Source organism: Epinephelus moara, chromosome 12 (assembly GCF_006386435.1).
Source record: "Epinephelus moara isolate mb chromosome 12, YSFRI_EMoa_1.0, whole genome shotgun sequence".
In the NCBI taxonomy this organism is placed as follows: Eukaryota; Metazoa; Chordata; class Actinopteri; order Perciformes; family Serranidae; genus Epinephelus; species Epinephelus moara.
Window position 1 is genome coordinate 9,370,380 of NC_065517.1, and position 11,363 is coordinate 9,381,742.

Sequence of the window (11,363 nt, forward strand, 5' to 3'; positions counted from 1 at the left end):
ATATTAATTTCCAATAATGGAGGACCTGTTGGTGAAATTTGGAAAGTTTGACTGGCAGTTTACTTATTTCAAAATCACACTTCAATAAAAATTCCACACCCCCAAAATCCAGAAACAACTTCGTAGGAAGATTAAACCAAAAATTTTCATACTGTTTGATAAAACTCTGCAACCACTTCAGCTTTAGTGAGCCATTCATGGGATCGAAATCAATTGCATTCAAACCTCCTTCTTCCAAAGATTTAATGACATCATTCTTCCTAATATAATGATGTCTATTTTTCCAAATAAAATTAAAATTGTTTTGATTAATAATCTTAATTATATGATCAGGGACAGGGACAGTACGTGTTTAATGGCCTGGTTTGACGTCTTGTTCAGTCGGTTGTAGTAGCACGTCACTCTTCCTTCGTCCAATCAGCGGGCTCCGTGTATGACGGTCAGGGTTCACAGGTCAGGGGTTGCCAACGAGAAAGGAAGATGGCGGCTGGCTGACAGAGCTTCAGGCAACGATGAAACAGGTTTAGCAGGCAGATAATACCGAGGAGTAAAGCGCCTGCACTGCTAATTCTGACTACTGCCCTTTAAGACCCTACCGACAAGGAATAAGGACACCAATGGCGCTGCTGTACGGCTTGTTATGGCGGTTCTTGCTAGTTCTGGTCCACATCAACAGAGCGCTCGTCTCCTGGCTCCGTGTCCGGCTTCGGAGCTGGAAGGGTCGGCTGTGGGAGAGGGCGATGGCCGCTCTGCTGCTGCCGGTAGCCTTGGCTGGGTTCCCGGACCACCAGAAGAAGTTGAATCAGAACCCCGATGCTAATGCTAACCCGGTAACTGGAAACCGCACTGCTAGTCGCCGCTCCCGGTGGCTGTCTGACGGCAGGTCTCTGGAGAAGCTGCCGGTTCACATCGGCCTGTTGGTAGCGGAAGAAGAGCCGAGCTATACGGACATAGCAAACCTGGTGGTGTGGTGTATGGCTGTCGGTATATCATATGTCAGCGTCTATGATAACCACGGTAAACGTTTACACTTCACCTTTTCCATCCGCCTCTTTTCGGTGTCTCTGCTGGCCGAATAAAGGCTCCCATTTTAATTAACCTTTCTATAAAATTGCTGCTAAGTTACATTATTTTCGTACTCTCCATTCCTCACATTCAAAATTCATCCTCCAGATTTGTACAGCATGCAGCAGCTGGCAGGGACAGACTGTCCTAATGTCTTATTGATGTGTATTAAAGTAAATTCAGCACTATGAAAGTGTCTTAAAATGCAACAGTGTGCAAAACTGTAATATAATCCAGATGGCTCAGGTGCACAGAGAAAATTCCTATAATATCCTGTTTAAACTACACTTATTTTCTTATCTCAAGGTTTTCATCCGCCCCATTGTTTTTGATTAGTTTGATATGATAACTTTGTGTGACTTTCATAATGTTTAACAGCTGTATACAGTAAGAAATGATCCTCCCCTCCCCCGTCTTATTTCAGTAACGTCATGTGACTGCACAGGGTTATATTAGTTTGTTCCACATTATGTTCCTCAGCTGTAAAGTTAAGCAGACACTGCTCATTTTGTGAGAAACAGAAATGTGACTTCATTACTGGGCCTAGCCTGTTGAAATCTGATATTATTTGGATCTAAATTATTTTCCTGAGACACACAGTCTGACTTGTGCCAGCCTCTTCCAGAGACTCATAGTTCAGATGGTGCCGGGACACGATCCCAGTTTAGAACACAAGCTGTGATATCCATTAGCTGGGCTAAAACAGAAATGCAAATTGGACATGTAAACCCCTGCTTTATCACTTTATACTTTAAATATCTACAAGGCTTGGGTAGTGTCTATATTTGTCATACCTTCCTGACATTTCTTCAGGGTATATGAAATATGATGATATTATAAAGCTGAGTTGCTGGTGATAGAAGTCATTGTAACATGTATGACATAGCCTACAGTACTGTGTGTCTAATATGCATTTAGCCAACTTAGACAAGTCTTGCTGGGTTCAAATACTTATGGCCCACAGGATTATACAGGCATAGGAAATAAGCATCCTTCCCTCATAGATTCTCACTGGATGACACTTGTTGCCGCGGCAGATATGACACATTGGTGGCCCAAAGCGAGATGATGTGCAAGTTGTCGTGGCAGACTGGCAGTTAAATAAAAATCATGTGGCTGGTAAACTGCTTTTATATTTGGAAGAAGTCAACTCAAGATAAAGTTAAATGTGGCATTATTTTCATTATTCCATTTATAGTCATATTTAATTAATTAGCTATGAGACCTATACGGCATTTTTCTTTTTTACTAGTCCTCTAACGTTATCCCCACCACTTGCAGTCACCATATTTCTCAGCTCAGTTATCTGTTTTACCAGTAGACGCTGACCTTAAATGGCGCGTGCCATGCGCTACAATACCCAGATACAGAATCCATCTCCATATCAGTTTAATAGAGTGAGAAGCGTCTGCATTTTTGGTGGTATTGAAAACTATACCTTAGAGATTACTAAATACCATGGTATACTGTAATACCTTGATGCCACCCAAGCCTGTTTTTCATAATATATTCTCTTTTCTGCATGCTCACCCCTATGAATGAAGTGAAAGACTCTCCCCTGTAATATTGCCCTATTCCTGTCTTCTCTTTTAAAACTGATGCATCTGTCTGAGGGGAATCATCTTTAAATACGTGATATGGACAAGTACTTTAGACTTTGAGTCGGTGGTGCATGTTAGAGCTGTTCTTTCTGATTGTGGATAAACAGGACACCTGATCATTTAATTTAGCACTTCCATACTTTTGTGGGAACTGTGCCTATGTGTCTAACCACAGCTGGTCAGAGCTGCAGTGTTTCATCCTCTGCTGCTTTCACCTCCAGCATCTCAGCAAAATAAATAAAAAATGTCTTTTTCATTTTATTCTGGATTGAACGATGTATTTATCATCCTCTCCTGCCTTCTCACCCAGGTATTTTTCGGAAGAACAACTCCCGTCTTCTGGAAGAGATAGTAAGGCAACAGCAGGACCTGCTGGGCGTAGACGGATCCAAATACAACGTGGAGTTCCTCAGCAACGGCAGTGACAAGCACCAGCACCACGGTAAGTACTTAACACCACTGGCTCTACTGTTTCAGTCAGTGTGTTTACATTCACTTGAGTATAATCAGGTTACAGTCAGCTTTCACCACTAAACTGATTTTTAAAGGTCATGTAAAGGAGACACCTGGTTTCTTTAATCTGGGTGGGGGATTAAGGAAACCTAGATTTTTCCTTGAGAACCCCAGTTCACTGCCATGTATACACTTAAGCTGGTTTCTAATCAGCTTTTTACCAATATGCATGTGCATGACAAAAGACTGCCAACAGGGTAAATAACAGTGGAGCGGATAGATGAAAGATGATCATGATGTTGAGCCATGCATCCTTGTATTTAAAATAACTTGGCAACAAAATGCAAAAATGTAGTTGCAAGTAGGGACTGAAGGTTCAAACTTTCTATGGTCAACAGAAGCAAGTAGTTATAATGACCCAACATTAAAGCTGCAAGCAGCACTGAGTGGGTTTCAGACTTCACAAAGTCAGTTCAGCTAGTTTAATTCTAGATTAGGGTTGAGGCGGTGAAAAAATCCGAAAAAAAGGCCGAAGCCGCTTTTACACAGCGTGTTTAAGGCGAGAATATTGTGCCGTTATTCTGCCTCGCCATTCTGTATAAAAGGCATGCAGAATGGGGGGGGGGGGGGGGGGGGGGGGGGGGATGCTGACAGAGTGCTAATGAGTGACTCAACACTTTTGTCTTCTTTAAATCCAAAATGTCGCCATACTGCTTTGTTTTTCTTTAAATCCAAAATGTCGCCATACTGCTTTGTTTTAGTTTTCTATGAGACTAAATCTGTCTCCTCGCGTCACCTCAGAAAACACATGAACTTTCCATTAAACAAACACAAAGTGTGCCACTCATCCCCCTCCCACTTTTACTGAACTTTAATCTGCTTCATGTTGCCGACCTCGGCTCAGTAAATTGTGCTCAGACTGTCAGACACTAGTGGCTCTGTTAGTCTGTAAACAATCATGATATTATCTTAATCACGTTGTCATGTTGCTTATTATTAATGCAATTTGGATTTAGTGCTGTGATGCTGTCAGCACAGGTTGCTGATGTAGGCTACTTTTTAATTTGTCAGAACGTGTGTCATAGTGACAAAAGCAGTAGCTCAGTCCATAGGGACTTGGGTTGGGAACCAGAGGGTCGCCTATTCGAGTCCTCGTCCGGACCAAATATGGAGCGTGGACTGGTAGCTGGAGAGGTGCCAGTTCACCTCCTGGGCACTGCCGAGGTGCCCTTCAGCAAGGCACCAAACCCCCCAGCCGCTCGGGGCGCCTGACCAGGGCAGCCCCCTCACTCTGACATCTCTCCACTTTGTGCATGTATAGGTCCTGTTTGTGCATGTGTGTGTCTTTCAGACCTGTGTGTAATTGACAAGCAAGAGTGAAAAATTGAATTTCCCCTCAGGGGGATTAATAAAGTATATAAAATTTAAAAAAAAAAAAAAATTAAAATTAAGTTGGTCTGCACAATATCAAACTGGGTTAAGCTCGTTTACTGGAATGGACCGGCAAAACCAAAAATCAACCCAACTCTATTGTACATCTTCTTCTTCTTTCGGCTGCTCCCTTTAGGGGTCGCCACAGTGAATCATCTGCCTCCATCTAACCCTATCCTTTGCATTCCTCTAGCCCTCTTGCCTGGCAGTTCCAACCTCAGCATCCTTTTACTGGTATATTCACTATCCCTCCTCTGAACATGTCCAAACCATCTCAGTCTGGCCTCTCTGACTTTATCTCCAAAACATCTAACATGAGCTGTCCCTCTGATGTACTCATTCCTGATCCTATCCATCCTTGTCACTTTATTGTACATCTACATTATAGAAAAAGCTCCATGTTAATTCTGTTCAAACAGGATGTCACCAACATCAGATTTATCTTACCAATGAAGACACAGCGTTCAAAGCTTCACCTCCTTGTCCTTTGCTTGCTCACTGTACATAAAACATAATATATAAGACAATGGTAATCTTAGTAGCTAACTGGCAGAATGCTATTATAGAAAGCTGAGTCCCACTCCACTCCAGGGCTGGATTCTGTTTCACAAGCTTTCATTGCCTCATTCCTTCTAAAGGTTTTGTGAGCATATGAAGCTAAAGTGTCTACCGTTGCACAAGCAGGTACTGGGTCATTTTCATTGCACACAGACATATATTATTGCCACAACATTTACAGAGCAAAGTGCAAGTGCAATAAACTGATTTGACATAATGCCTCTACTGTCACATCACGCCACGTCATGTCGTGCCACGTCACTTCGCGCCATGACACGTCAGATCGTTCTCCTCCAAGTGAAGAGTGTAGAATGAGGAGAGCGTGATAGAAAACATGGCGGGTTGTGTTCACAAACTACAGACTCAGTTATTTCACAATTCATCCTGTCCACTGTCGTTCTGTTGGATGAATACCAGGACAGGTCTTGGACTAGTTTTGTGGGATATTCTTCCAGGACACAAAAGACAGAAACTGAACCTGCCAGCTAGCTCACAGAACCCCCCATCCACAGGTTTCTATTTCACACTAAAATGCCAAACTTATGTTGAACCTCCCCACTCATCACTCCTTGAATTTCTCTGTCTGCCCTAATGGCTATTGCTTACAGCTCTGATGCTATAAAACGTAATAGAGGAGATAATGGGCTCCCTTGTTTGGTCGATCTAGATAGCAAAATGGGTAAGAAAAATTCTGAAGTAATTCAGTTTGTCTGTATTGAAGCCTTTGGGCTATTATATAATATACAGATCCAATTAAAAAATCCTGGCCCTGAAGCTGAATCTGTGGAGGGCATATTCCACCAGAAACTTTCACCCTGAGAACATTGACAGGGTGTTTAGAATCTCTACTCATCCACAGTAAGTGGAGAGTTCGTCTAATATTATCAGAGCAGCTCCTCTCTTTTACAAATCCTGCCTGGTAAACATGTATTATATTTGGTGTAAGCCTTTCTAATATTGTTGCCAGAGTTTGAGATATAATTTTCTCATCCGCATTACTTTAACCCACTCATATTCATTTTACGAACTGTGAGCTGAATCGTGTTGTGGGTGCTGTGTGGTCCACCGATCATTTTCTAACTCGCAATGAAAATAAACTGATTCACAGTGGGATTTTTTGTACTTTAGATTTATATAAGGTGCCAGAGTGCATGAAAAGCATTGAAATATAGCTTTTTTAATTTAAAAATAAAGTGCCAGCGGAGGATCTCCCGGATACCCCAACAGAGGTCTGGGCTTACCCCTGAGTGTTCTCAAATCCTCAACACGCCTCTGCGTACACCTGATCTGTGTGGGGCTGCTGCAACTGGAGTTGCCGTTTGGCAAAGATGACTGAGGACAGCAAACCTTAAAAGGTTGAAAACAGGCAATTCATTTATGTTTGATTATTAATTGGCCCCTGGCCTCCTGAAATTTTGCAAAAGTGTCCGCCGGCCATGGCAAATTGAGTATCCATGCTTTAACCTCTAGTTGTATAATTACCTGGATCCAGGGTCCTTGTGTTTTTTATTATCAGTGCCTCCTCACTTGGTTTTAAATCCTTTTCCACTACCGTCTCATGATAAAATTCACATTGTTCTGGTTGGCCATCCAATCCTGGAGATTTACCACCTTTTTAGTTGTGAAACAGTTTTTTATAACTTCTTGTACTGGTTTCAGAGCTTCAATAACCAAATCTAGTTCTTTGCAATTTTTCGGAAGGACCAAATTACTAAAATATTTCTACCCTTTCTTCTGTTTGACACAGATTCTTACAAAAATCAATAGAGACTGGAATATATCTCGCTTGTTTTTAAAGTTTTTTTGCCATTAATTCTCCATCAATTTTATTTATTAAGCCCAGTATCACAAATCACAGTTTGCCTCAGAGGGCTTTACAGCATATGACATCCCTCTGTCCTTGGACCCTCACAGCGGATAAGGAAAAACTCTCCAAAAAACCCTTTAACGGGGTAAAAAATGGTCGAAACCTCATGAAGAGCAACTGAGGAGGGATCCCTCTTCCAAAACCAAAGCTGACATTCCTACACTGTCACATGAATTATGGGGTATTTTATTTTTTTGGTTTATGTTTGACTGGTGAACAAGTAGGTACTTGCATTGAGTAGCATTTTTTGTTGGTATTTAACTTTTTGTACTGTACTTTATGTTTTAAGTTCATATCACAAGTATATTGTCAATATGATCATTTTATTTAAAACGCAAATAAAAGTAGTAAGCTTAGTCAACCAAGCTACATTTCTCCCAAGGTTAATTTTGCTATAGTTCAGCTTCTTCCGGTGTAAAGTAAGTTGTAGCTTGCAGGGCTATGCTTTCAACGTAGCTTCCCCAACACTGGCTGTGACCCACAGGCAGAGACTGAACTGCAGGATCAGTGACCGTCAGTCTCGCTTTAAAGATGCAGGACCAGGAATTTTTCATTATGCTCAAATGCTAATGATGGGCAGTGGAAGCTAATCATGTTTGGCGTTTGTGTGTCTGTCAGTGGTGTCCTGTAGGCCCACAGTGAAGGTGTTGTCTCCAGAGGACGGGAAGCAGAGCATCGTCCAGGCAGCGCAGCAGCTCTGTCGCTCTGTGGAGAACAAAGAGAGGAGCTCCAAAGACATCAGCGTCTCCATGCTGGACATACTGCTCAGAGGTACCACGTCATGACTGTGTATGAAAGTCCCCAAGCCTTTAATCATATCAAAACACACTTTTTGTCTTTATATACTTTCATTTGTCTGGTGGGCTTGTGTCTCTCACATTGAATGTCTCTTGTGTTTTGGATGCAGTGTGTCAAACATGTCTCAGCTTTATATTTTCTAATAAATCTTTGATATCAAAACAGTGCAGCATTAAGCAGGCCTTACTGCCACAACCTACACACAAAACTAATTACATCCCCATGATCGTATGCTGGTGAACATCTTGATAACACCTCAGGGGGGAACACAAAGCTGCACTGTAGCTTCCCACCTGGTTTAGTGAACCAACAGGGAACAGAGCAAATCAGCTGCCCCAGTCACAGCTGCGACATTATGCTTTATTTTTACACCGGATCTACACAGGAGGCGTAGCGCGAGCAGCGCGTTAGCAGAGCCGCATCAGCAGCTACGCCTGTGCCTACGCAGGATGTGTTCAGGAGCGGTAATGAGTGTAGGTCACCTGCGTTTTGGCAGCACGCAGAGCCCAACACCGGAAATGGAAGCACATAAACATGAACATTGAAATACACTTTAGATCACGTACACACGTGTATAGCCTGAGTGACACACCAGCCTGCACACAGCTGGGTTCGTTAACAGGAAGTGACTGATATTCTAGGTTTTATTTGCAGCATACAGAAGAGGACATGTGTTTAATAGTATTCTGTTTTCCTGATAGTGATTATTTATGTTTCTTTAATTCAGTGGGCATAAATCATCCATGTCGATATATTACACATATCCGTATTTATCTGACAAACAAGGTCTGAGGTCATTTAATTACACCACAGATTACTCACAGGGAGATTTTCACACTGAGATGTCCAACTCAGTATGTGTCTTAGTCACAATTGTTTAAAAAACAAATAGCTCTAAGAGATCTGAGGGGAGCACCATGAAGCAAGTTCGACAGAGCCAGGCTCTATCAGAGATAATGTTATTACGAAGGTGGTTATCGTCTTGCTCTGTTAACCCACTCTTTCTCTATGCGCATTATCATAAAACAAATGACTCGTTAAGTGCGTCATTTCACCCTTAAAATTGATCGATTGCATGCCGCCTCCTTCCCCTCAATTATAGAATATTAAAAAGGTATTTCACAGTTGCGTCAATTATGGCGAGAGGGCTTTCATAAACAGTTGAAATGAGAGAGGAAACTGGATTTCAGAGTTTTTATCACACGCATGCAGACACACACAGAAACATGAACGCGTGCCAATATTTCAAAGTCTGACAAACATGAACTGATAAAAGGATGAACTGTCAGAAAGTACAACTAGTTGACCAAAGGAAGGAACAAGTTCACAAATATATGCAAATGTACGACCATTTGTATCTGCACACATATTACTGAATAGCAGCCTCTGTGCTTTACACTCATCACCAGTTTATGATTAGGTCTGTTTAAATAGAGTTTTCCTATGTGATTTTTTGCTGTGTTTGAAGTCACTCAACAACTATTTGTCATTTGCCAATTGCTCACCCTGTGTTGCATTAAATTTATGAAGAAAACTTTGTTTTTCTCACATGCCTCTGGTGAACGAAGAATCCAAAAACTGAGAAAATTCTTGTTGAATTGGAGTCATAGGGGTCCATGTTTAACAGCACGAAAACTATATCAAAATATCTGTTTATAAACTCTCACATAACCCATGCAGTATAATCCAAGTCTCATTCATGCATTAGTATGCTCAGTACTTCCCAAACAGACAGCCCTTTCTGACATTGAACTAAACTAAAAGAGAAAGTTTTCTATGCTCTCTTCAAAGCCAGACTCCATTTACAAAAAGTAATTTTACCTTACTGAATATGAGAGCTGCTGGTCTCCTGATGCCCCAATCATTTGTATGCGTTTCTGTGTGACTTTGGTGCATCTAAACATACCCTCTAAAACACCAAAATCCTTTGATAACACAAACAAAGCACCGATCGAGGCAGCGGTAAACCAGCAGCTCCTGTGTTCAGCGAGGTAGAATTACTTTTTTTGTCAATGGAGTCTGGCTTTGAAGAGAGCATTAAAAAGTTTCACCTCTAGTTCAGTTCCCTGTCAGAAAGGGCTGTCTGTGAAGTACTGAGCATATAACTGGATAAATGAGACTTGAATTACACTGCACAAGTTGTGTGAGAGATTGTAAACAGATGTTTTGATGTAGTTTTGCTGTTGTTAAACGTGGACCCTTATGACTTCAATTCATCGAGAATATGTCCCTTTCTGGATTCTTCATTCACCGTGGAGGCATATGAGAAAAACAACATTTTCTTCACAAATTCAACGGAACACGGGGGGAGCAACCAGTACACAAATGATCATCTGGGAGGTGAAGTGCTCCTTTAAAGACTGATAAATCAGTTGTGCTGATGACATGCTGCCTGTCTTTGTGCTTGTTTCAGAGTCTAAGAACATCCCAGACCCTGAGCTGGTGGTGAAGTTTGGTCCAGTGGACAGCACACTGGGCTTCCTCCCCTGGCACATCAGACTCACTGAATTCATGTAAGCTACTGTCTGTCTTTGGGTCTGCGTGTTTGGATGTGCCACTTGAATACATCAATGATGGACACACTAAGAATTCTCAGTTGGGCTCACTTGATTTTGCATACACAGTATTTGATATTATAAAAAAGCCAAAATTAAACCTTGAACATGAGCAGTAGATGGCACTGTTGAACTTTCAGTGCTGTTGTGTGTTTCTCTCTGAGTGCCTTCACTTGTGTACAGATATTTCCTGTGTTAAAGTGTGTGCCTTGCTCTGTGTCCTCAGCTCCCTGCCCTCCCACAGAAACGTCTCCTACGAGGACCTGTTGGGTGTCCTGCAGCGGTACGGTGCCTGTCAGCAGCGGCTTGGTCAGTGATACGCAGGCCAGTGTCAGGCTCTTCAGACAGGAAGAAGAGTGGGGTTCACAGAGTCAGAGGAGAGTTTGGACAGGTGGTGACCCCTCCATGCTTCGCTGTGTCCCTCTTCTCTCCCCAGCTCTGTCCATCTCCTGGATCTCTAACAGACTAAGACAGCTGAAAGGCAAGAGAACCAGGAGACAAAGCCAGCCAGCTCACTTCCTGCCACCAGCTCTTGTCTTATAATAAACTCACATTCCAGGACTTCTGGAACATGCTCTCAGAGCCGAGAGAAAATAGCACATCAGAGACACAGACTGACATGAGAAGACAACCCTGTTCTGTCCTCTCAAACCCTCTGGCTCACTGTTTGTCATTCAGTCTCCAGCTGCTGTTTTCTGCTGAAGAAAATGACTTGCCTTCACTCAGCAGATAACAAAGAAGAAACAGGGCTTTGTGCCTGTCCTCGTGAGGCACTCTGGGAAATACAGCTGCATTTCTGGGAGAAGCTCAACTCCCAACAACACGTGAGCCGACCAGCGGAAGTTGAGCTTAGGGACAGAGTGGTTAATAATGTGTAAATATGAGAAATTCATGTGGCTCTGTGTTTGTCCCTGTGGCCTCCAGCTTGCAGTCATGTGTTCATGTGTAGTGTTGCTTCAGACACAAACAGAAGTTTGTTTAAGGCTCCTGTTGGACTGACCAAGCTCTGAAATAAAGAAATGCACTGTCTGTCTA

The 11,363-nt window shown here is 42.3% G+C and overlaps 1 protein-coding gene across 1 annotated transcript; it reads left to right on the top strand.

Moving 5' to 3' along the window:
- The first annotated feature begins 436 nt into the window (after positions 1–436).
- nus1 (NUS1 dehydrodolichyl diphosphate synthase subunit) lies at positions 437–11,363 on the top strand. The gene is made up of 5 exons (XM_050058553.1): positions 437–1,017; positions 2,977–3,108; positions 7,594–7,746; positions 10,187–10,286; positions 10,555–11,363. The coding sequence occupies exons 1-5, from the start codon at positions 618–620 to the stop codon at positions 10,643–10,645; spliced, it is 876 nt and encodes a 291-aa protein (XP_049914510.1). The 5' UTR covers positions 437–617; the 3' UTR covers positions 10,646–11,363.